This window comes from Oncorhynchus masou, chromosome 31 (genome assembly GCF_036934945.1).
Source record: "Oncorhynchus masou masou isolate Uvic2021 chromosome 31, UVic_Omas_1.1, whole genome shotgun sequence".
In the NCBI taxonomy this organism is placed as follows: domain Eukaryota; kingdom Metazoa; phylum Chordata; class Actinopteri; order Salmoniformes; family Salmonidae; genus Oncorhynchus; species Oncorhynchus masou.
This window is the reverse complement of record NC_088242.1, coordinates 18,080,626-18,107,836: the sequence shown is the minus strand read 5'-3', so window position 1 is coordinate 18,107,836 and position 27,211 is coordinate 18,080,626. Positions and strand designations below refer to the sequence as shown.

The 27,211-nt window shown below is 42.3% G+C and overlaps 1 protein-coding gene across 2 annotated transcripts; it reads left to right on the top strand.

The window, feature by feature from the left end:
• Window positions 1–1,064: 1,064 nt before the first annotated feature.
• LOC135523504 (protein phosphatase 1 regulatory subunit 21-like) lies at window positions 1,065–25,424 on the top strand. Of its 2 annotated transcripts, none has more exons than XM_064950242.1 (21): window positions 1,065–1,372; window positions 2,933–3,001; window positions 3,178–3,324; window positions 3,701–3,805; window positions 6,993–7,136; window positions 7,366–7,424; window positions 8,822–8,916; window positions 9,476–9,528; window positions 11,179–11,328; window positions 11,977–12,167; window positions 12,487–12,623; window positions 15,761–15,853; window positions 16,111–16,238; window positions 17,987–18,139; window positions 18,387–18,479; window positions 18,725–18,991; window positions 20,184–20,219; window positions 20,325–20,441; window positions 21,746–21,844; window positions 22,298–22,426; window positions 23,256–25,424. In XM_064950242.1, the coding sequence occupies exons 1-21, from the start codon at window positions 1,319–1,321 to the stop codon at window positions 23,286–23,288; spliced, it is 2,352 nt and encodes a 783-aa protein (XP_064806314.1). In that variant the 5' UTR covers window positions 1,065–1,318; the 3' UTR covers window positions 23,289–25,424. The 2 variants fall into 2 exon arrangements, with proteins under 2 accessions (XP_064806314.1, XP_064806313.1); XM_064950241.1 differs by having other exon boundaries at window positions 6,972–7,136.
• The last annotated feature ends 1,787 nt before the right edge of the window (window positions 25,425–27,211 follow it).

Genomic DNA, 27,211 nt, shown 5'->3' with positions numbered 1-27,211 from the left:
AAATAAAAGATCCCAGAAATGTTCCATATGTTCAAAAAGCGTATTTCTCTCAAATATTTTGCTCAAGTTAGTTTACATCCCTGTTAGTGAGCATTTCCTTTGCCAAGATAATCAATCCACCAGACAGGTGTGGCATATCAAGAAGCTGATTAAACAGCATGATCATTACACAGGTGCACCTTGTGCTGGGGGCAATAAAAGGCCACTCTAAACCGTGCAGTTTTGTCACACAACACAATGCTGTAGATGTCTCAAGTTGAGGGAGCGTGCAATTGGCATGCTGACTGCAGGAATGTCTACCACAGCTGTTGCCAGAGAATTTAATGTTAATTTCTCTACCACAAACATGTTGACTTATTCACCTGAAGAATTGATTTCTGCATAGTGCTCCTTTTAAGTATTTCATTAAATACATTTCAAAATACAACCATTTTGTTGTTTATTTTGATACATTGATCATTACGGTATTTTGTAATTGTATTTTGTGTAATTGAATTTTGGAAGTTTTGCACATCCTTGATTACAGTATATTTATGCTGCTTTCTTGCAGCATAAATCACAGTGTGACCTCTGGTTAAATAAATTATAAAGGATTGTAGTTACATGTAGTTATAGTTTCCCTTTACATCATCTTGGAACACTTTGCAGAAAGACCTGGAACTAGACCAGCACATTTTACACTTTTTGACCACAGTAAAAGTCCAGCAACACTTATTATGACCTATCTTTTTGTTCAAACTCACCTGATTTATTTTCTAGGGACTCCAGTGAGTAGACTAGACCCTGGTTTTATGGACACACATTCGATAGTTTTCATGTGCATTGCTATATGTGTATACTGTATACAGAAATGTGTTATTCTTTATTTGACATTGAAACATGTTTTCGTGGTTCAAATGTCACTTAAATAAGAACAAATATGAATCATTGTTAAGTTATATACAATTATTTTTCATATAATAAAATATACCGTTTATTGATACTTTTCTACGATTACGTGGAGGACTTTTATTTGGAAAATTCACTGACCCGGAAGTGCTTTTTTATTTATTGTTGCTGGATCGTTAGCTTACTAGCTAGCTGAATAACATCCGGCTTTGCCACTCAATCAGATGATAGAATAGCTATCCCCCCTTCCTACATGGCATGAAACTGTTTATCAGTCACTTGCACCAACTGTCATTCAGATAAAGAAACGGCAAGCGAACTCGTCAGTGTACCTGCGCTACAGTAACTAGCCAGTTTATTTTCTCGCGTTAGCTAGCTATTCCATTACATATTGGTTATCCAGCTAACTAGCTTTATTTTTCCTAAAGCGATGGCTGCAGACCTGCAAGCGAAATACACCAAATTAGCCCTGGAGTATTCAAAGGTAAGCAGTTATTTGTTGCTCTATCGTTAGCCACAGTTCTTGGCTATTTAATCCGATTGCTGATTCATTTTAACTAACGTGCAAGGCACACTATCAAAAGTATGTGGACACCTGCTCGTCGAAAATCTCATTCCAAAATCATGGGAATTAATATGGAGGGCCCCCCTTCGCTGCTATAACAGCCTCCACTCTTCTGGGAAGGTTTTCTACTAGATATTGGAGCATTGCTGCGGGACTTGCTTCCATTCAGCCACGAGCATTTGTGATGTCGGCACTGATGTTGGGCGATTAGGCCTGGTTTGCAGTCGGTTTATCAATTCATCCCAAATGTGTTCGATGGGGTTGATGTCAGGGCTCTGTGCAGGCCAGTCAAGTTCTTCCACACTGATCTAAAAAAAACAATTCCGTATGGACCTCGCTTTGTGCACGGGGGCATTGTCATGCTGAAACAAGAAAGGGCCTTCACCAAACTGTTGCTGCAAATTTGGAAGCACAGAATCATCTAGAATGTCATTTTATGCTCTAGCATTAAGATTTCCGTTCACTGGAACTAAGGGGCATAGCCTGAACCATTATTCCTCCTCCACCAACCTAAAAAATAAAAGGTGCTGTCCAAAGTATCTAGTTACTTAGCTCAATCTGTTTCCAATCAAGTTCCTTTGCAGGGTGTCACAACTCACTAGTGTGTCACCCTCCTGGGTGTATTGTCAAGCATCGAGAGAGCAGCCCATTAATAGGTTGATTTATGTTTGATAATCAAAGGCAATAGTTGGTGTCTTTACTGCACTGTTCACTATGAACGTGAACTGTGTACAGCAAGGGATGTAGCTAACTGCTGTCAATCAATCAAAACAATAGTAGAACATTTGGTTGGTTTCTTCATTCTATGATTTAGCCTTGGTCACTGCCTGATATGTCAGCTGACACTCACAATGTGTTTGTCTTTTATGACAAAGGGAGGAGGGTAGGCCAGAACAGAAGCCACCCTTCTCTAAACAATACAATGTTACATTGCCTGAGTAAACCACGGGCAGCCATGTTCTTCAAATCCCCTATCATACGTTAGGTAGAAAATGGATTGGTATCCATGTCAATAGTACCCATCCTAAAAACCCTTTTTAGGCATTATTAAAATAAGTCAGTTAGACTGACTAGCTTTGGTTAATATAAGAACCATTCTCCTGACCAACACTGTCAGTTGACAGGCAGTGAATGGAATGCATGGTGTTTCCTGTCTGACTTGTAAAACCATAGCTCCCCGCTGGCCAATATCCTGTTATTTCTATTTTCCATTAAATATGGGGTGTAGTTTCCCAATAAGCAGCAACATTCACCCAACCTTCAGAAATGTTAGTGCAGTCATGCATTGCAGTGGAGTTATCCATATTTGATGATTTAACAATATGTCTCACACAAAATAAATCCGTAAAATAGCTATGTTGCTTTGCTTAGAAGCCAAAGGCCGAGGCAATACTGTACATTTGGCCAGTTGGGTCTTTAGAGGTGGTGTGTCTGCAGTAGACCTACAGCTCAGTGTCTGTACTCCCCATGTCTCCATAGCTCCGGGCACAGAACCAGGTCTTGAAGAAAGGCGTGGTAGATGAGCAGGCCAGCTCCACCTCTCTTAAGGTACAGAACCATTCAGAGCCCTCTGGAATAGGGTTTCAAAATTCCAATTTCCAATCCTGGTTGGAGGAAATAACCCGGAAGGGAATCCTCCAACCAGGAATTCTGAAAAACCTGGGAATTTTGGGTGATATACTTTAAAATCACTGAGCGTCTTCTCCTCCACACCGACACTACAGGATCAGGTGAAGCAGCGAGAACAGAGCCTGAGGAAGGTGGAGCAGGAGATGGACAGTCTCACCTTCAGGAACCAGCAGCTGGCTAAGAGAGTAGAGCTGCTGCAAGAGGAACTGTCTGCCAGCGAGGCCAAGGGCAAGAAGAGCAAGGTAGAGACAGACACTGGTCCACTGTAGCTCAGTTGGTAAAGCATGGCTCTTGCAACGGCCGGATTGTTGGGACGATTTCCGGGACCACCCCTGCGTAAAATGTATGCACGCATGACTACAGCTTTGGATAAAGGCAACTGCTAAAATGGCAGTATATTAGACTGGGAGGCGGGTGCAGCCCACAATCAGACATGTCATAGTTCGACAGGCTTACCTTGCTTTCCTTCTACCTTTGATCATGTTTGAGATCAGTTTAAGGAAGGCGAAGTGCAGAATCACTCATCTCGATCACATAATAAGTATTAATTTGGGATGCAAGGTGATTTGTCGGTCAGTGATTCGGTGTAGTCGATCTCAGACACTTTCTCTTCACCAGAACAAAGGGGACTCCCCCTCCCAACAGGGCTTGCAGCAGACCCAGAGTGTGTTTGATGAGGACCTGCAGAAGAAGATCCAGGAGAACGAGAGGCTTCACATCCAGGTATGTCTGTGTCTGAGACATGGGAGTGTATACAATGAATTTGGGAAGTATTCAGACCCCTTCCCTTTCTCCACATTTTGTTACGTTACAGCCTTATTCTACAATGGGTTTAAAAAAAATCCTCATCAATCTACACACAATACCCCATCATAACAAAGCAAATACAGGTTTTTAGAATTAAAACAGTAATACCTTATTTACCTAATTATTGAGACCCTTTGCTATGAGACTTGAAATTGAGGTCAGGTGTTTCCATTGATCATCCTTGAGATTTCTACATCTTTATTGGAGACCACCTGTGGTAAATTCAGTTGATATGACATGATTTGGGAAGGCACACAGTTGTCTATGTAAGGTCCCACAGTTGACAGTGCATTTCAGAGCAAAAACCAAGCCATGAGGTCAAAGGCAATGTCCGTAGAGCTCCAAGACAGGATTGTGTCGAGGCACAGATCTGGGGGACGGGTACCAAAAAATGTCTGCAGCATTGAAGATCCCCAAGAATATAGTGACCTCCATCATTCTTAAATGGAAGAAGTTTGGAACCACCAAGACTCTTCCTAGAGCTTGCTGCCTGCCAAAGTGAGCAATTGGGGGACAAGGGCATTGTTCAGGGAGGTGACCACGAACCCGATGGCCACTGACAGAGCTCTAAAGTTCCTCTCTGGAGATGGGAGAACCTTCCAGAAGGACAACCATCTCTGCAGCACTCCACCAATCAGGCCTTTATGGTAGAGTGGCCAGATGGAAGCCACTTCTCAGTAAAAGGCACATGACAGCCCACTTGGAGTTTGCCCAAAGGCATTTAAAGGACACTGAACATGAGAAACAAGATTCTGTGCTCTGATGAAACCAAGATTGAACTCTTTGGCCTGAATGCCAAGCATCACATCTGGAAGAAACCTGGCACCATCCCTACAGTGAAATGTGGTGGCAGCATCATGCTGTGGGGATATTTTTCAGCAGCAAGGACTGGGAGAACCAGATCAAACATCTCAGAAACCTGAAAATAGCTGTGCAGCGACGCTCCCCATCCAACCTGACAGAGCTTGAGAGGATCCGCAGAGAATAATGGGAGAACCTCCCCAAATACAGGTGTGCCAAGCTTGTAGCGTCATACCCAAGAAGATTTGAGGCTGTAATCGCCGTCGAAGGTGCTTCAACAAAGTACTGAGTAAAAGGTATGAATATTTATGTAAATATTTTATTCACATTTTGTATGTGCATTTGCTAAAATGTCTAAACATGTTTTTACTTTGTCATTATGGGGTATCGTGTGTAGATATATTTTTTTCCCCTCATCAATCTAATCCATTTTAGAATAAGGCTGTAACAAAACAAAATGTGGAAAAAGTCAAGGGGTCTGAATACTTTCCAAATGCACTGTATACAGTTGAAGTCTGAACTTTACATACACTTAGGTCGGAGTCATTAAAAATAGTTTTTCAACCGCTCCACACATTTCTTGTTAACAAACTATAGTTTTGGCAAGTCAGTTAGGACATCTACTTTGTGCATGACACAAGTCATTTTTCCAACAATTGTTTACACTGTATCCCAATTCCAGTGGGTCAGAAGTTTACATACACTAAGTAGACTGCCTTTTTAAACAGCTTGGGAAATTCCAGAAAATGATATCATGGCTTTAGAAGCTTCTGATGGGCTAATTGACATCATTTGAGTCAATTGTAGGTGTACCTGTGGATGTATTTCAAGGCCTACCTTCAAACTCAGTGCCTCTTTGCTTGACATCCTGGGAAAATCACAAGAAATCAGCCTCAGAAATTGTAGACCACAAGTGTAGTTCATCCTTGGGAGCAATTTCCAAATGCCTGAAGGTACCACGTTCACCTGTACAAACAATAGTACGCAAGTATAAACACCATGGGACCACGTAGCCGTCATACTGCTCAGGAAGGAGACGCATTCTGTCTCCTAGAGATGAACGTACTTGGTGCGAAAAGTGCAAATCAGTCCCAGAACAACAGCAAAGGACTTTGTGAAGATGCTGGAGGAAACCGGTATAAAAGTATCTATATCCACAGTAAAATGAGTCCTATATCGACAAACCTGAAAGGCCGCTCAGCAAGGAAGAAGCCACTGCTCCAAAACCACCATAGAAAACCCTGACTACGGTTTTCAACTGCACATGTGGACAAAGATCATACTTTTTGGAGAAATGACCTCTGGTCTGATGAAACAAAAATAGAACTGTTTGGCCATAATGACCATCGTTGTGTTTGGAGGGAAAAGGGGGATGCTTGCAAGCCGAAGATTACCATCCCAACTGTGAAGCACGGGGGTGGCAGCATCATGTTGTGGGGGTGCTTTTCTGCAGCAGGGACTGGTGCACTTCACAAAATAGATAGCATCATGAGGATGGAAAATGATGTGGATATATTGAAGCAACATCTCAAGACATCAGTCAGGAAGTTAACTTGGGTGCAAATTGGTCTTCCAAATGGACAATGACCCCAAGCATACTTCCAAAGTTGTGGAAAAATGGCTTAAGGACAAAAAGTCAAGGTATTGGAGTGGCCATCGCAAAGCCCTGACCTCAATCCTATAGAACATTTGTGGGCAGAACCGAGATAGGAGGCCTACAAACCAGACTCGGGTACACCAGCTCTGTCAGGGGTGAATTTTGGCCCATTCCTCAACTTATTGTGGGAAGCTTGTGGAAGGCTACCTGAAACATTTGACCCAAGTTAAACAATTTAAAGGCAATGCTACCAAATACTAATTAAGTGTATGTAAACTTCTGACCCATTGGGAATGTGATGAAAGAAATAAAAGCTGAAGTAAATCATTCTCTCTGCTATTATTCTGACATTTCACATTCTTAAAATAAAGTGTTGATCCTAACTGACCTAAGACAGGGAATTTTTACTAGGATTAAATGTCAGGAATTGTGAAGAACTGAGTTTAAATGTATTTGGCTAAGGTGTATGTAAACTTCCGACTTCAACTGTATGTATGGGCAAGTGTTTACAAAGACTACTGGCTTGAATATGTGTACTACATAATGTATTTGATCAGTTGTTTTTGTGTGCTGGTCTGTTCTAGAATGTGTGTCTGAGAATTATGATATTTTTAGAATTCTTATAAGGTGATGCACAAAGAAATGTTTAATCCTTGGTTGGACAAAGTTATGTTCTATTCTAAGTTCTATGAGGCTGATGAGCAGCACAGGCAGCAGGAGTCTCAGCTGAAGGTCCAGTTGGAGGCGCTGGAGAGAGACCACGAACAGCACCAGGCCGTAGTGGACGGACTCACCTCCAAATACATGGACACTATTGAGAGACTACAGAGTGACAAGGCCAGACTAGAGGTGAGAGGGAGGGGAGGTGGAGACTAGTGGATGTCTCACCTCCAACTACATGGACACTATTGAGAAACGTTAGTGACAAGGTCTGAGTAGAGGTGAGATGGAGAGGGAGACGGCTGGAAGGAGGATGAGGGCAAGTGGGAAGCGACTGAACAAAGGCAACTCAATCTTTTGTTATTGGTAAAATGATAGAATAGTAATACATGATGCTATTTTCTGTGTCCTCCTACAGGTGAAATCCCAGACTCTGGAGAGGGAAGCTAAAGAGTGCAGAGCTCGGACAGAGGAATGGTAAAAAACTTGTTCTCATCTACACATGTACCAGTTAGATATACATTAAGTGTACAAAACATTAGAATCACCTTCCAAATATTGAGTTGCAATCCTTTTGCCATCAGAACAGCCTCAATTTGTTTGGGCATGGATTCGACAAGGTGTTGAAAGCATTCCACAGAGATGCTGGCCCATGTTGACCTCTTTGCGAGGCATTGGAAAACCTGGTCTTTGTGGGTAAAGCTGTTTTTGAAATTCACTGCTGGACTGAGTGACCTTACAATTATCTGTATGCGTGGGGTACAGAGAGGTAGTCGTTCACAAATCATGTTTACATAATTACTGCACACAGTGAGACCATGCAACTTATGTGATTTGTTGAGCACATTTTTACTCCTGAATGTAGTTTAGGCTTGCCGTAACAAAGGGGTTGAATACTTATTGACTCAAGACATTTCAGATTTTCATTTTTTATTTAATTTGTGAACATTTCCACTTTGACATTATGGGGTATTGTCACTGGCCTACACACAATCAAAATGTAATCCATTTTAAATTCAGGCTGTAACACAACAAACTGTGGAAACGTCAAGGGTGTGAATAGCTTCTGAAGGCCCTGTAGATACTCTTTGATCAGCCTACTGGCCTTACCTAGTGAGTTACACTGAGTGTTAAAAAACATTAGCAACATTTTCCTAATATTGAGTTGCACTGCATTTTGCCCTCAGAACAGCCTCAATGTGTCGGGGTATGGACTCTACAAGGTGTCCAAAGCGTTCCACAGGGATGCTGGCCCATGTTGACTCCAATGCTTCCTACAGTTTAAGTTGGCTGGATGTCCTTTGGGTGGTGGACCATTCTTGATACACACAGGAAACTGTTGAGCGTGAAAAACCCGTTGCAGTTCTTGACGCACTCAAACCGGAGCACCTAGCACCTACTATCATCCCAGCCAGCCAAACCCTTCCCTAACCTGGACAAAGCTGGGCCAAATGTGCGCCGTCTCCCGGTCGGGGCCGGCTGTGACACAGCCCGGGATCAAACACAGATCTGTAGTGACGCTTCTAGCGCTGTGATGCAGTGCCTTAGACCGCTGCGCCACTCGGGAGGCCCCGTCTACACAGATTTGAAGTGGATTTAACAGGTGACATCAATAAGGGATCATAGGCTGACCAGGTGCCTCCAAGTGAAAGCTGTGTCATGGAAAGAGCAGGTGATCCTAATGTTTTGTACACTCAGTGTAGATGGAGAATGATTGTATGTATCTGGTAGAGGACTTGTGGTTAACATGATGGAATAATGAGGGTTGTAATAATGCGGAGAGGAAAGTATTTAATATGGTCACTGAGTGGTCATTCACCATCTCCTGATTCCTCAACCCTCCCTTCTTCTCACAATCATCCCTCTCTTTCCAGTCAGCAGCAGTTGAGGAAGTGTCAGTCAGAGCTCAGCAGACAGGTGAAAAAGAGCAGCATTGTCATCCAAGAGAAAGTGCCCTTCAACGACACCAGTGAGTACTATGCAACATTTCACTGACCCAGATCATGTTTATTAGGAAGAAAACAGACTGAAAGAGTAATGGACTACCTGGATTTGTCCAATATGAACGGCTCATTATACATTTTCTGTTGCAGTGTGTGTGTTCTAATGAACACAACCTTGTAGAAACATCACTGATGATGGTTTATCTATGAGCATGTCTTCCCATTCTAAGACATGACACCCACACATATATATGTATGCAGTACTAACTACTAATGAAATTGAATTATGTTTCTATCTCACTGACGCTGTAAGAGGAAAACTGAAGCACTGTGTAATGTGTGTCATGCCATGCCACCAGAGCCTTGTTTTCCTCCTTAGATGGTTTTCATGCTAAATGAAGGACCGACCTATGACATGCCGCCATTCGGCGCTTTAAAGGCATAGTGCAAGATTTTGTCAATTAAGCACCCAGAGTCAGATGAACTCATGGATACCGTTTGTATGTCTCTGCGTGCAGTTTGAAGGTAGTTTGGCGAGCCGTTGCTCGCAACCTCTCCTTTAAGTTTCCCTCCCTTTTTCTCTAGAATTCAGTGACTACAACAGTCTCAACGTTCCACCACACAACAGACGACACCAGGTGAGAGGAAGTCCTATAGGAGGCATCATCAACAAGATCAGATTTTTTTCTTGATTGGATGGTCGGGCCAGAACATAATTACAAATTATTTATAGACTGCAAATTGATCACAGGAAGCCAAAACTGATATATTGTAAAAAAAAAAAATTTTTTTAACCTTGCTTACAAGGTTTGATATGAACACCCTCTAAATGCGGGTTGAACTAAGAATCCTACAATATATATCCCACATCGCCCAACGAGCAGCGATGATGCTGGGTAGGGAGCTGTGAGCAGTGTGATTTAAGTGCTGAAGATACATTTTTAGGAGCACTGCGCACAGGCATACAAGTTGGTCTAATTTACTAAAGTCAACTCGTGAGACTTTGTCCTTGTTTCTTGACAATTTACATCGTTTTGTTTACAAGATAGGTTGTTTTTCAATGTTGGAGTTTACTTCAACTTCTAGTGAAGACATTCTCTAGCTCACACAGGCACACTGTCACTAAGCAGTTGAGAAAATGTCTCATCTGATATTTAGGTTAAAATATTCGGGTCACAAAAATGTTTCTAATATTGAGCAATATACCACATCACTTCAGTTGTTTTAGAAACATTACAAAGCATGCTCATTCCATAGTGGTTAGAAGCCCCTTTGGCAGTGATTACAGCATCAAGTCTTCATGGGTATGACGCTACAAGGTAGATTTTCCCATTCTTCTCTGCAGACCCTCAAGCTCTGTCAGGTTGGATGGGCATATTTTCAGGTCTCCATGCCCAAAGCCATTCCTGCGTTGTCTTGGCTGTGTGCTTAGGGTCGTTGTCCTGTTGGAAGGTGAACCTTCACCCAGTCTTAGGTCCTGAGCACTCTGGACCAGGATTTCGTCAAGTATCTCTCTGTACTTTGTTTCGTTCAACTTCGTCTCGATCCTGACTAGTCTCCCAGTCCCTGCCGCAGAAAATATCCCCACATTATGATGCTGCCACCACCATGCTTCACTGTAGGGATGGTGCCAGGTTTCTTCCAGACGTGACACTTGGCATTCAGGCCAAATAGTTCAATCTTGGTTTCATCAGACCAGAGATGCTTCTTTCTCATGGTCTTGAGTCTTTAGGTGCCTTTTGGCAAACTCATAGCGGGCTGTCATGTGCCTTTTACTGAGGAATGGCTTCCGTCTGGCCACTCTACCATAAAGGGCTAATTGGTGGAGTGCTGCAGAGGTGGTTGTCCTTCTGGAAGGTTCTCCCATCTCCACAGAGGAGCTCTGAATACTTTCCGAAGGCACTGTATATACACAGTCTGTTTTTAATAAAAAAAAAAAAATGTGTCTGCCACAGTGGCTGGTGGACCAGAAGGTTAGTTTAAGGCCCAGACCACATATCTCTATTGTGTGTAGGAATACTTTGGAACTAATTTCCCAAATTAAAATCACTTGGAACTGATTTGCTGGTGTTTTTAGACTTGTGTCCCAAAATGTTTTTGCTAAGAGAACTTGGGGGGGCAAAACAAATCACAGGCCACTAGTTGGGGAACCCTGGACTATAGCATGATCCTGTATTATTGTTGCTTTCCTCATATTTTATAGAACAGTTAGGGCTCCATCATACATTGTCATTGTAGATATGTGGTCCAGAGTTTTGGTACTAATTTCTCATTTTCCTGTCCTCTAGTTGAAGGCCCGAGACGTGGCTGGTCAGGCCTTAGGCTTCGTCCAGGACATAGTGGCTGCTCTGTTAAACTTCCACTCCTACACAGAGCAGAGGGTACACATCTACCCTCTGGACTCCTCTATCGAACCCATCTCACCACTCAACCAGAAGGTCAGGGATACACACACACACACACATACACAGTCTATGCCATAACATCCTGTTTTTGTCATTTAGCAGATGCTCTTATCCATACATGTCAAACTCATTCCAGAGGGCCGAGTGTCTTTGGGATTTCGCTCCTCCCTTGTACTTGATTGATGAATTTAAAGGTCACTAATTAGTCCTATATACTAGGCGGTGTCAGAGGAAGGCCCCAAAAAATTGTCAGACTATTCTCTCTGCTACCGCACGGCAAGCGGTACCAGAGCGCCATGTCCCCCCCAAGCCATGAATAATTAATCAACTGCCTCGCTATTGTTATTTTGTTTTTATATTTTTTTTTAACTTTAGTTTATTTAGTATATATTTTCTTAACTCTTTATTGAACTGCATTGTTGGTTAAAGGCTTGTAAGTAAGCATTTCATGCTAAGGTCTGTTGTATTCGGCACGTGACAAAAACAATTTGATTTGATAATTAGTAAGGCACTCACCTCATTGGGTTGTCTAGGGCTTAATTGAAAGCAAAACCAAAAACCCGCAGACGCTCGGCCCTCCGTGGATTGAGTTTGACACCCCTGCTCTTATCCATAGTGACATACAATAAGTGATTTTGGCTGAAGTAGGTAAGATGAACTCTCCTCCAATCTTTTCCCCAGTTCTCCCAGTATCTACATGAGAATGCAGCCTATGTGCGCCCCCTGGAGGAAGGACTAGTGCAACTACACCAGAGCATCACAGAGGACACAGTAACAGTGCTGGAGACTGTGGGGAAACTCAAGGACTTTGCCGATCACTTCACCTCCTACACCCACTTTCTGCAGAAGATTCTACCATACCAGCTCAAAAGGTCAGTACTCATTACATTAGGTAATGTGTACTATATGCATGCATGTGTGTGTGTTCCTCCCTATCCCCCTCTTCTTTTTCCCCTCCCTAACCTGGAGGAAGAGTACGGCCCCTATCTGTACCTGAGCCCTCACCTCTGAGTGTGTGTGTTTCTCTATGGCTGCGTTTACACAGGTAGCCCAATTCTGATATTTTCTTCCTACTAATTGGTCTTTTGACAAATCACATCAGATAATTGGTCAAAAGAAAATATCAGAATTGGGCTGCCTGTGTAACTGTAGCCGATGTCTCACCCTCTCCTCCTCTCTTCTCCTCACCAGTCTGGAGGAAGAGTGCTGGACTCCTCTGTGTACCTCCTCTCTCACCTCGAAGAACCAGGAGCTGCAGAGTGACATGAAGAGAATCACTTCTTTGTTCGACAAACTACACAGCTACATCAGCCTACTGGCCTTACCTAGTGAGTTAACACAAAGAATAGAAGTGAGAGGACTGACTGCGCCAAAATCAGTCAGCGCAAGAATAAAGCGTGAAGCAGACCAAGTGGGATTTGTTTAGTATGGAGGGTGTTAGGGTTGGGTGGATTTCCATACCTTCATACAGTTCCTGTACCATACCTGGGTATACGGTATTACCAGCAGTGCACAGAAGGGGTGCTATTTCTTTCAGAGTATAAAAAATATATATCATGCTAACAAAGTACTAGTGAATTCCTATATTGGATGCTAACTAAATGCTAACAAGCACAAGCGAACATAAACTAAATGCAAGTACAGATAACCCAACTCATAAAGTTTTACAAATGTCTCAAAAGGCAACTCACTGCTGTAGCCAAGAAGCTTGAACTTGCACACTAACCATCACACACTAACCAGCTAGCAGGTTAGCAAACCAAATGCATAGCTGCAACCCTGAGATGGAGAAAATGTATTTGGCATTTAGATAACTTATGTTTAAGATATTTAGTAGGGAATTTCAAGTGGAACTTGATCACCACTTGTGCTGCTCAACAGTGGACATCGTAACACAAAACGTAAGTTTAAAACACCAGTTTGCTCCATATGATCTTTGTAAACAAACTATGTGACTGGCTCAATAGGATTTTTGTGAATGAAAAAGAAACAAAAATATTTGGGGGATGGTATTGAACATCATACAGTTGGTTTTCGAAAATACCCCGGTATACCACTCAAGCCTAGAAGTGTGTCGAATTTTGTTAAGCAAGGCTTATTTGGTAGAATAGAAGTTGTTACAAATGTACTGATATAAGAGAATGCACGTGGCATCCCAGCAGCTTTGAGAAAAATATTTTATATCGGGGTTGTGCATGTTCACATGCATATCTGCCCTCTCATTGTCTGTTGCCTGTACCACTGATGTCAGAAGGTGAATTCACCAATTTGTAAGTCGCTCTGGATAAGAGCGTCTGCTAAATGACTTAAATGTAAATGTCTAGGATGTTCCCGTCTCCTCCCGCCTGCCTTTGTCCTTTGCGGATATTTATTCACATTGGTAGAGCAGACGGTCAAATATCTTGTCAAGGTCGTGCCTTCAGAAAGTATTCATACCCCTTGATTTATTCCACATTTTGTTGTTACAGCCTGAATTCAACATGTATTAAATAATGTTCTTTCCTCACCCATCTACACACTACACCATAATTACAAAGTGAAGACATGTTTTTGCAAATTTATTGAAAATGAAATTCAGAATGTTTTCTGTAAGTATTCACACCACTGAGTCAATACATGTTATAATCTTTCTGGGTAAGTCTCTTAAGAGCTTTGAACACCTGGATTGTCCAATATTTACCAATTTGTATTATTTTCAAAATTCTTCAAGCTGTCAAATTGGTTGTTGATCATTGCTAGACAACCATTTGCAAGTCTTGCCATAGATTTCACGCAGATTTAAGTCAAACCTGTAACTCAGGAACATTCACTGTCTTGGTAGGCAACTCCAGAGTTACTTCAATGTTGATCCATCCTCAGTTTTCTCCTATCAAAGCCATTATATTCTATAACTGTTTTAGAGTCACCATTGGCCTCATGATGAAATCCCTGAGTGGTTTTCTTATTTTCCGGCAACTGAGTTAGGAAGGACACCTGTATCTTTCTAGTGACTGGGTGTATTGATAATTTGTGAACATTTTCACTTTGACATTATATATATTGTGTGTAGGCCAGTAACAATCAAAATGTAATCCATTTTAAATTCAGGCTGTAACACAACAAAATGTTGAGAAAGTCTAGGGTTAGGAATACCTTCTGAATGCCCTGTAGATGATCTTTGATTGCCATCAGCCTACTGGCCTTGCCTAGTGAGTTACACTGAGTGTAAAAGCTGCACCCCTTTTTGCCCTCAGACCAGCCTTAATTCATCGGGGCATGGAATCTACAAGGTGTCGAAAGCGTTCCACAGGGCTGCTGGCCCATGTTCACTCTAATGCTTCCCACAGTTGTGTCAAGTTAGCTGGATATCCTTTGGGTGGTGGTCCGTTCTTGATACATACGAGAAACTGTTGTGTGAAAAACCCAGCAGTGTTCCAATTCTTGAGACACTGAAACCGGTGCACCTGGCACCTACTACCATAACCCGTTCAAAGGCACTTAAATCTTTCGTCTTCCCCATTCACCCTCTGAATGGCACACATACTGTACACAATCCAAGTCTCAATTGTCTCAAGCCTTAAAAATCCTCTTAACCGGTCTCCTCCCCTTCATCTACACTGTTTTGAAGTGGATTGAACAAGAAACATCAATAAGGGATCATAGCTTTCACCTGGTCAGTCTATGATATGGAAAGAGTAATGTTTTGTACACTCAGTGTATATCATCCTACTGGCTTTACCTAGTGAGGAGAGAGAGGGACCGCTGTGCCACTCGGGAGTTCTATATCTGAGGCATCACAGTGCTAGAGGTGTCACTATAGATCCTGGGCTGTATCACAACCGGCTGTGATCGGGAGTCCCATAGGGTGGCACGCCGGGGTCGTCCTGGTTAGTGGAGGGTTTGGCCGTCATTGTAACTAAGAATTTGTTCTTCTTAACTGCTTAACTTGCCTAGTTTATTTGACTTTATAGTTGTTGTTTTTTTACCCCTTTTTCTCCCCAATTTCATGTTATTCAATTTGGTAGTTAAATTCCTGTCCCATTGCTGCAACTCTCTTACGGACTCGGGAGAGGTGAAGGTCGAGAGCCAAGCTTCCGCCGAACACCATCCAGCCAAGCCTTACTGCTTCTTGACACGATGCCCACTTAACCCGGAAGCCAGCCGCACCAATGTGTTGGAGGAAACACCGTACACCTGGCGACCGTGTCAGTGTGCATTGCGCCCGGCCCGCCACAGGAGTCGCTAGTGCCCGTTGGGATAGGAATATCCCGAGCGGCCAAACCATCCCCTAGCCCGGACGACGCTGGGCTAATTGGGCCGGCTGCGACAGAGCCTGGAGTCGAACCAGGATCTCTAGTGACACTGCGCCACTCGGAAGACTGACTTTCCTAGTTAAATAAAAATTAAATAAAAAATGTCAGCTTACTGGCCTTACTAGTGTGTAGTGTGGGACTTGAGGAAAATCATGTGTGCAATTGTTTTCCAGGTGTTCGACAGGACTCCATGCCCCAGAGCAGTTCCTCTGCTGTCTTCACCCAGCTCGCGGCCTGTCTACACAGCCTTCACGATGCGGTCAAAGGTGAAACCTTTTTTTTTTACTAGAAATTGTTATTTTGTCTGTTTTTATAGACTAATGTTCAAGCCACACTGTCCTTCCTCTGTGTTCTGTAGAGATGTCTAAGCTTAACTGTTATAAAGCAATATACCTGCAGGCTTCAAATAAAATGGAACCAATAACAGTGTAAGCCCCCTGTGCCATCCTTTAACTGTTGGTCTCCTTCCTTTGTGTGTGGAGATTATTTTGTATGTATAAGCTAAATCCCTCTGTCTCTACAGAGATGTCTACTCATTACAGCCAGAAGGCCAGTCTGGAACAGGAGTTGTCTACAATCACTCAGAAGCTCCGCACTACTAATGAGTGTCTGCTGGCTTCCCTGGGCTCCCTCACCAGCAGCACCGGCAAGGTAGGACCATTTACCGCTATAGAAACACTGGGTATGTATTAGTGATTGGGGGGAAAAAATAGATGCAGTTACATATCGCAATATTATTTTGGGATGATATTCTATCAATTCAGCTGTCATCAAATCATCCTTGTTCTCGATCTTATTTTTAAATAGTGAGCCAACATGTTTTCAACACTTATTTCCATGATTGATCCAAACACATTTTCTCTTGTCTCTGCAGCAGACGTATAAATGAGCAATATGTTTGGAACATCAAATTGCAGTATATATTGTATGGACACCGAAGTATGGTGGTAATATCGTATCGCGAGTTCCCTGGCAATTCCTGGCCCTATCTGTTATCACAACATCTGTGTCTAAATGGACACAACTGGCCCCAGCAAACAAGTGCACTGACAGAGCCGCTGTTGTTTTGGTTGCCATTTTCACAGTTTCATAGGTTGGGTAACATGAGAAAATATTGATTGATGTTTGTCAGTAAAAAAATAAGACTATTTTTTTACTTCCCGAGAATAGTCAATGACATCGGACTTATTTCCATTGTGGTCCCTATTTTTGCTATTTTCTTTACAAATGATGAGTTTAAGCAATTGTAGCAACTGCCTTGGTATCTGGCTCATCGACCGTGAGGATTGGTCGTTTACAATACATGACCACTAATAAGGAAGGGCTTAGTTGGGGCAGGAGGGATTTTTTTCACAGATCTGCACCATATCAGAGCATTACAGCTGTGTACCCGAGGTAAAAGGGGTCGGCGATAGGGGCTTTGAAACTGAGACCGTACAGTGAGTGGATACGTTTGTACTATACGTATCAGAGCCTTGCGGGAATTGAAACCACGACCGTACCAACTGATTGTATGTAGAGGAAGTAGATATGTTACTGTTATAACTGTAATAACCATACTGATTATTTTTTGGTATTATAGTTATAATAGTAAAAGGCATGTTTTTAGTCTCTACTGCTGCCTGGCTGATGAATGCACCAGACACAGACCGACTGTTTGTTTGAGGTATGAGAGGTGGACTACTGTTCTATGTTGTTGTGGAAGAACAGGGATGGAATGCTCTGGGCTGGCTGGTTGCAGAGTTCTGAAGGAAGGATGTTTACTATGAGGTGATCTGAGTGGGCGAGTTGTTTTGAATGGCCTGGTGCCCTAGGTGGTCTAAAATGTGCAAACTCCGCCCACCCAGGCCACCTGGCCATGTTAAATAAAAAAGTAATAGGAACTTGGTTAACAGTAGTCGGAGTGTAAAAAAAGAGGAGCAAGGCACTCGTCATATAGTTAAAAGTTGTAGTGGGAGTGTGTGTGTTAGAAATCTGTCTATTCTGTCAATCCCTTCCACTGACCTACTTAAAGGAACAGAGATGTAGTTGTATTGGATAAGTGTGTGTATAGGAAAGTTTGACTTGGTGTTGTGGGTTTAAGCATTGTGTATAGTGAAGTAATCATGACAAAAGATTGTATGTACTCCTTTCACATTAGTTTGTTTAATTGCACCTGTTTCACCCTCATTGATGCGTATACAATATTGACAGATTGAAAACATATATTCTATGACATTGTTGCTCCGTGATATTGAAATAGCGGTGTGGATTACAACATATAGGCCTAGAAGACCATGTATATGGCTCACCACCTTTTATAAAGCTTATACTTCCTTAAAACAAATGATAAAGAATTAGTGTCTATACCTGGATGATAAGTCTTACCGTAATATTCATTCTGTACTGTTTTTCTACAGATTGCGACGTTCTTCAGCAACAACCTGGATTTCTTCACGTCTTCGACAGGCTACAGTCCAAGAGGGGGGGCCGGGGCACTCAACCCCCTGCAGGCAGAGAGCATGCTGGGTAACAAGAAGAAGGCCTCTGACTACATGCATGCCATCAGAAAGGTCAGTAGCTTTGCTGGTCATGTCACCTTCACAGACTTGGGTTAAAATACTATTTTAAACATCATTCAGCTGTGTTCAATTAAGCTTGTCTAGCCAAATAGAACCAATAAAATAGTCTTAAGTGTAAATCCTGCCCCATCTGGCACGCCAATCCAGGCTGCCTAAAGCAAACAGTGGAACATCCCCTTAACAACGATGCTGTGGTTCAGTATAACAGCGTGTATTTGACTCCTGTCTGTGTATCCAGCCCAGACCAGAGACTGTTCCATACAGAGAGGCCCTGTTGCATCGCCGTGTTCTAACTAGCTCTACAGAGAGCAGAGAGGGACTCACACAACAGGTATTGTTTGTATTTCCACGCTCCTCTCTTCCCTTCTACCCTTCAGTCTGTCAGTACACACGTCTGACTCTTTATAATGCTCAAGGTAACCCATTTGGTTACTGACTTAGTAAGTGTGTTAGAGAAGTATAGTCCTCTTACCAACTCGCTCCTCTTCTTTCCACCTCTCCTCACTGTGTCCTCTCCTCTGTGTCATCTCCTCCACATCTCCATTTTCCTCTGTGTCCCCTCCTCTATCACCCCAGGTGGTGGCGAGCCAGGAGAAGATTGCTCGTCTGGAGCAGGAGAAGGAGCACTGGCTACTGGAGGCCCAGCTGGGCAGGGTGAGGCTGGAGAAGGAGAGCCAACGCATACATGACCTGGAGACACAGCTCTCCTCTGCCCTGGGAGGAGGCAGCAGCCCAGCCCACTCCCTGGGCCAGGCCCCGGGCAGCCCAGCCCTCACCAGCCTGGAGGACGGCGAGGTGGAGGAGAGAGGAGCAGGGAAGGAGGCTATGCTAAGCAACAGTCTGGTAGATACATCTTCACTCTTGTTTTTTCTTTACGGCTGCAAGAATCCTCAAAGGGATTTCAGGAAAACTGGTAACTTTTGGAAACTGTCCGGAATTTTGCGACCTTATTTTTCTTCAACAGTGATTGAATTTGTCTTCATCCTCATTCTTAACAATACTACTTTGCAGTTGCGTGAGACTGGCATGACGTGAGATTAAATCTAGGGACATCATTCCTCCCTTTACAAACCTCCCCTTGCCCACAAAATGAGTCCGACACATCCTCGTGGGAGCAGCCGTAACATGCATTTGAGTGTTTTGGCTTCAGTGAAGGCGGTTGTGTTATCAGTGTATGGTTAAGTTCCAATTATCTCTCCTTTGGCCCAAGGTGTGCACTTGTTCATTTCCCTTCTCTGATTTGAAAGTAAATTATGGGTATAAGGAATATGTTGGAAACTACCTCGAGCCCATGCCTCCACAAATTCAATGCTTTTTAATTTTTAAATGTATATATTTTTTTAATCCTTTATTTAACTAGGCAAGTCAGTTAAGAACATTCTTATTTACAATGACTGCCTACCCCAGACGACGCTGGGCCGATTGTGCGCCGCACTATAGGACTCCCAATCATGGCCGGTTGTGATACAGCCTGGAATCGAACCAGGGTCTGTAGTGACGCCTCTATCATTGAGATGCAGTGCCTTAGACTGCTGCACCACTCTGGAGCCCTATAGTAGTGAACGAGAGTACACCTCATGAGAAAATAAATATTATTGGGAGGCACCAGCTTCCTTGTTTCATAATGCCTGTATTTTAATAGCATACTCAATGTCCAGGATACACCCACTTAATCTGGTCCCAGATCTATCTGCGTTGTCAAGATCGCACAAACAAATCTGGGACCTGGCTAGCACCATGCTAGTCACTAACTGGACACGGTTGTCATTAACAACCAGCTAAACTCTTCATTCACAGGTGTCTATAAATTCAATTCCTTGCAGGTCCAGTTTCAGATACCATTAGGGGCCTGTAGTTGGATTTCAGTGAGTTTTATTAGCCTGGGCCCAGATCTGTTTGTGCTGTATAGCCAAAAATGACCATGGCAGTTGGCAAGATGACAGAAACCGATGTGGGACCAGGCTTGGTTCAATTTTTATAGCTTTCTCAATTCTCATAGGGAGTGAGTATCTAACTGTGTTTTTCATCTCATCAGGTTGGCATGTTAACCACAACTCCTACCAACGAGGATGTAAGTTTGTCTTGTTCTTCTTGACCCAACTATTCCTAGTGTAATTACAACACCGGTGTAAGAGCAATTTCATGTAAAGTTGTTGTCCTCTCTGTGTGCTTACAGGTGGGAGACGAGGAGTCCAGAGAACAGCTGATTAAGACTCACTACATGGCCAGAGTAGGAGAGCTCACCACACAGCTACAGGTCTCTGACAGCAAGGCGGTTAACTTCCATGCTGAGGTGAGATACTGGATCTAATTCCCATTCATAAACACAGAACTATTATTTCCTATTGAATGTAAAAGGATGTGTAGATCTTATTTTGTTGGTGGATACTGGGGAGAGATATGGGGAACCAAGTCACATGTGCGCTCAATTTAGACGCTGCTATACAGAAGACTAACTTACTAGTTGTACAGTTACTTACTAAACCATTTCCCCTCATGTCTTCCTTCCTCTAATACATACAGTACATTCGGAAAGTATTCAGACACCTTGACATTAAGTTACAGCTTTATTCTAAAATGTTCCCCCTCAAATCTACACACAATACCTCATAATGACAATGAAAAAACAAGTTTATAACTTGATTGGACTCCAATCAAGTTGTAGAAACATCAAGGATGATCAATGGAAACAGGATGCACCTGAGCTCAATATCAGTCTCATAGCAAAGGGTCTGAATAGTTATGTATTTGTTTATGTTTAATACATTTGCAAACATTTCTAAAAAACAGTTTTTGCTTTGTCATTATGGGGTATTGTGTGTAGATTGCTGAGGATTAAAAAAAGTGTAATCCATTTTAGAATAAGGCTGTAACATAACAAAATGTGGAAAAAGTCAAGGGGTCTGAATACTTTCCGAAGGCACTGTACATGTGTATATGTTCCTGCTGCTATTTCGGTTACCTACTTCAGTCCTATACGTCTTGTTCCAAGGGAAATGGAAACGGCAACAGTTGACTATACTGTAGTCAAACCTTGTTTCCCTAAGTAGACAACTTTGTCTTTTCTCTTCCTCTTTCGGTTCTCTCGATCCGCTCTTTCTATTCCATCCTGTATTTCCGGCTGGACGGACACAGGTGTGCTCACAGGGAAATCATTACATTTTTACACTGGTGTTCCCGGTTCCAGAATTGTTACTTTTTTAATATTTTTTTTATATATATTTATATATTTTCTATGTATCTACATTGGCATGAAATAAGTTGTTATGCTATAGTTAACCAAATCAAAAGATAGCCATGTGGCGTTAGTATGTAGTATTGACTTACTGTCACATGTCAACCCTCCGTGCTATGCATCACGGCAGTATGATTCCTCATGATAGATGGGGAACTGGAAGTAGTGACTTAGAATCTCCCACAAAGTCAAACTTTACTATCGCAGGGTCCGTTCAGTTCATACCCAGACATCATGTAGGCCTATATTTAAATAGTTTTAGTGAAGAGCATCCCATTCGTTGAAGTGATCATCTGTGGATATGTTATATTTTGTAGGGTTGTTTATTCTCTATCTCCTGTGTTGTAACTTCCCACCCTCAGTGTCGAGCCCTGGCCAAGCGTCTGGCTATCGCAGAGAAGTCACGGGAGACTCTGACGGAGGAGATCAAACTGGCCAATCAGAACATCACACGTCTCCAGGTAAACGACATCTGTTGTCTAACTGCCTGACTGAAAGAAACCAGCATATCCCATATCCAATCAGCTTTATAATTTATTACATTGATATTTGTTGTTTATTATGTATATTTGTTCTGACCTTTTTCTTTTTTAAGTAGGATTTAGAAAGTAGGATTCCCATGTATTCAGTAAACATGGCATATTCACTTTAACCTTAAAAACAAATATACAAATGTTCAACTTCATATTCAGTTCCAGCACCACCTCATGTGAAAATTGCGCGTTTCTGTTTTGTAGTAAAAAAGAGGATGATAAATTTGGTTGTCATTTTCCTCTATTTTTTTTTTACTACAAGACATCATTTTCACATATGTTGATGTTTGGGTGGTGCTGGAGATTATGAATATAAAGTTGGACATTTTTTAAATAAACATATTGGCTCTACCTAGCCACAACATGTTCCTTGTCTTTCAGGATGAACTGGCCACGACCAAGAGGAGTTACAAGGAACAGCTCAGTATGATGAGTGACCACCTGTGCAGCATGAACGAGACTCTCAGCAAACAGAGAGAGGAGATCGACACACTCAAACTGGGCAGCAAAGTAAAGAGTCACCTCACACATTCCTCACTTCCTACATACTCTGTCTACTGCTACTAAATTGATGAGGTCTCTCTTTCAAAACAGATTTGATCTCATTGAGACTAACCTTGATAAGTTAAGGTTCAATAAAACACTTCACTCACTGGCCCACACAGCAACATAAGCAGTACTAGGTCAGGTTATGCTGAAATAGACATAACCCAGTAACAAACTACTATCCATTCTGAGGGGAGCTGGGATGTGCCAGTGGGGGATAAGGGGGGAGCACAGCAGGGTCGGCACAGCAGGGTCTGATAGGAAAAGCACCTGCTGGAGTCAGTCTGACATCTGAGAAATTCATTACTGTTTTGCTGGGCTGTTGAAGTCAAGGAAGAGGCCTTCTGTTAAAACCCACTTCTCTTAAAACACTTCTGAGATGAGGTGTGTGTATACGTTCTGAGGGTATGGATTTCATCAACCCAAGCTATTGTGTGTGAATGGTGGCTGCCAAGTGCTGACACAAGCCTATTCAACCTGAATACAATCCAAGTGTAAAGAAATAAACCGATGACATGATTAGCTGTGAGTGAAACTCTAGAATGGAACTAACAATGTTTCAAAGTCCAGACTCATTCATGTGGTTTCTTTCATGAGTGATCACTGGTCACGTACTAACACCACAATCTTATTCAAAAAATGCCATTCCGATCTCCAGATTACAGTACCAAAACAGAAGTGTTGATACGAGGACTAGCGCTTTTGCTTTATCGCTTTAATGTTCATTGAAAAATGTATTGAGTCTTGGTTTACCATGCGTTATATGTAACTCAACCCCTCCTGCCTTTTCCAGGGACACTCCAAACTTCTGAAGAAGAGTCGGTAGGAAAGTCTGTTGGGAAACTTGCTACATTTTGGATCGGCAGAGCACCCTGGACTAAGCTTTACTATGGGACAACCCACCCACTACAGTCCTGTCAGCTCCCTAGCACCCCAAGATGGAGGACCCTGTTAACTTCTCTATCAGAGGGTTGGCTATTGGGGGGTGTCTCTCTGATACCACTCTGCTTAACCATAAATAAGCAGTTTATCTAATGTGTATTTCTGATTTACACAGATGACTTTTGTAAAGTGCTTCCTGACGTATGACGGAGGGCAGACTGACAACTGCCTGACCCTTTGACCTTTGGTTTGAGGGAAGTAGAGGAAAAAATAAAAATCCTAGTGAGGTCATGGATGCTCACTAAAGTCAGGGATGAAGACCACCAGGCCCTCATGGTTGTCTTTCTCTCTCTCCTATCTCTGTGTGCTAAGCGTAGGAATGACATATGTATTACTCAAATTGCTATTAAGTGGGAAGAGGAGATCATACGAACGAGTGAGAATGTGTTTGCATTATGTAAGGGAATGTCTGTCTAATACTGTGACAGAAAATAATTGAATCTTTCCATGTTTTATTAGATGGTTTTTAGTTTCAGTGAGAGAAAATGTGTGCAAATGTTGGTTATGTTTACCACAGTCTTCTGTTTGAAGAAGGGCTGCCCCAGATTAAATCAAGAAATGAGTGACCAATTAATTAGACACACACTAGCCTCTGAAGTCCAGGCTTCGCGCTTAACCGAAAGCCTGAAACAGACACATTCCCTTAAATAGATATCCCATCTATCCTCTAGAACGGATAGAAGAATCCATACACTCAAGTAGCATTTATGACCTTACTTGCCAGAAGGTGGAGATAGCTCTTGTCTATATCCCAATGGCAGACTAATTCCATATTTAGTGCACTGGCTTTGGTAAAAAAGTAGTGCACTATATAGAGAAAAGTGTGCCATTTTGGAAGAAGTCCAGGGGTGTATTCCGTGAGATGAAACGTAAAGAATGTGACGGTGCAGATAGAAATGCAGTGACACAGAATAGATCTGTCTCGATTCGCCAATCAGTTCTAACATGACAGAACTGTTCTATATGATATTTCTATCTGAACTCGGGCCAATGTAGAGTTCATAAAATGGTGACCGTTTGTCTGTGATGTTTCTGTAGTGTGGATGTGCACTGAGGAGAACTATGTCTGCGTCCCAAATGGCACCCTATTCCCAAATAGTGTGTTACTTTTACCAGAGCCCTATGGACCCTGGTCAAAAGTAGTGCACTATATAGGGAATAATGTGGTGCCATTTGGGACATAGTATGTGTAGCACCACAGTCGCTAAACCCATGTTATTATGTATTGATGAAAAAGGGTTGTGAATATAATACTCCTTTTGAATCATTCAATGTACATTTATTGTATTGTGTACTTCTTAAAAGTAATATACTAAAAAACAAAGGCATTCATTCTATGGTTTCAAATGTCTAATTTCCATGATGACCCAATGAAATGACTAGTTGATCAATGAAAAAGATAAGAAATATCAAGGTAATCAATCACTCACCTGCATTTATTTTTTGATTATTGGGTTTGAGATCTTTGGAAATATGTCTATTGAAAGGCAATACACACACAAAGGTCCACTCTCTTGGAACTCGAGTGAGACTGTATCACTGTTTGTGTACGGCACTTTACAATTGTATTCTTGGCATGTTGGCAAGCTAGTCAACCCCTTGTCTGGAAATGTCATTACACATCTCTAAACTGTTTACAATTAACAGCGGGGTCGTGTTCATTGGGGTACACTATCAAAACTTTTAGCAACGGAAAATTAAAGTTCAGATAGTTAAATGCTGTTTCGGCCAGTTATGGAACATTTTCTTCCATTTTGTACCTTATCCTGTGGACGGTTTAGACCGAAAATTGGTTTTGATGAGTTTGGATGCTTTTGACTGGTTCTTACGTGTTCAGTTCAACCACCAGGTTTACCAGTAATGAGATCTCTATTATACCTGCCATTGCATCTTTTATATGATGAGAATTCAAGAGGTTTGCCAACATGCCCTATACTACTGAAACTTGTAAAACAATGTAATCTGACAGACCAACAGATTGCACATATGAAATAATTAATAAAGAGCTCAATATTCTTTGTTTTGTGTTAGTACTAGTACTTATTGATGACGTATCACAGAGTTGAACACTTCAGGATATGTTGACAAGCTACTGTAGATTTATGAAGTTCCAATGTTATATGGCAAACAAACTTAACTATGTCAAATGTTCCCTATCTCAAATAATTCAGGCAACACTAGCAGCTAGAACCAAACACTCACTCCTACACAAGCAAATTTCACAAGCTATTTTTGTTGCAGGTGCATGGTAACAGTTGAATAATATGAGAAAAAATAACCTGCACACCGCTCTTGCTAGTATTCAACACTGTTCTTTAATAAGCTTTACCCATCGGCCTCAAGGCCTTCGTCAGAGCTTTTGCAACCACTCATACACTACCACCCATAATAATAGTTGGCAGTTCCAGGATGATGGCCCTTACAGACTTCTGTTGCCAGCTGCACAGTTACTTCTTCAGCAAAGAACAGGATAAACCCTGATCACATTCATGTTGTCAGTGTGCCCTTGGCCCACTGTGACTGGGTGTTCTCATCCAAATACTCCTCTCACTCTGTCCTCTCCATCTCTTACTGAATGTTCTCATCCAACTACTAGGGTTGTCCAACTGAATGTATTCAACTGAAAGGTATTCAACTTCCACATTTCACCCAACCCCTCTGAATCAGAGCGGTGCGGGGGGCTGCCTTAATCGACATCCATGTCTTCAGCGCCCGGGGAACAGTGGGTTAACTGCCTTGCTCAGGGGCATGACTACATATTTTTTCCTTGTCAGCTCGGGGATTCGATCCAGCAACTTTTCGGTTACTGGCCCAATGCTCTAACCACTAGGCTTCACCACCCTTCTCTTTGTGACTGAATGTTCTCATCTAACTTCTACCTCTCTTCTCTCTCTGTGACACTGTTCTCATCCAAATACTACCTCTCTCTGTTTGCATTGTGTTCTTTCTGGGTCTGTTCCAAAGGGGCTAAATGACCTTGTATTGTGTTAGGCTGAAGGTTGGCCATAACCCATAGCCATCCTCCTCCTCCCCTCTGTGAAAAGTGCTATGTTATCCCGTTTATCCACCCTCCTCCACTCATCTATTATCGAACAGAAAGAAAAGGGGGATACCTAGTTGTACAACTGAATGTTTTCCGCATTTAACCCAACCCCTCTGAAAAAGAGGTGCAGGGGGCTGCCTTAATCCACGTCTTCGGCGTCCGGGGAACAGAGGAAAACCACTTCAGTTTGTGTTGATATTGGTTTAATTTAGTGTGTGTGTATGTGAGAGTGTGATTGTTGTCTGGACCAACTCCAGATGACAGCACTTCAATGACTTATCTTCAACCCTTTAATTATCTCCCATCCAACCGCTGACCCCTCCCTTGGTGAGTAATCTCTAGTCATCCATGCCTAATTGTCCCACCCTAGCATCAGACCTCTGTCACTGTGTGAACCACTACCCTTTTTTATCATGTCATATGAACATGTCTGCCAAAATTCAGCTCAAACTCTCCATCTCCGCTCAAATCTCTTTCTCACTTCAGATGTTTCTCTTTGGTCATAATTTATAGTCTCTCCAGTCTCCATAGCTTGTAACTTGGCCTAGCACACTGTGATGTCGGGCTAGAGCTGGGGAAGAGGTTAATTGACAGACAACCCTCTCCTTGTCCTATTCCAACTTCTAAATGTCCCACCTGGAACGTAAAAAAAGAGTCAGAATGTCTAGAATGTGCTTTACTACTTATTAATTACCGTTTTACTTAGTTGGTGGAAATCAACAAAAAATATTACATTCATAAAGCTTCCAACTAGGCTATCTACT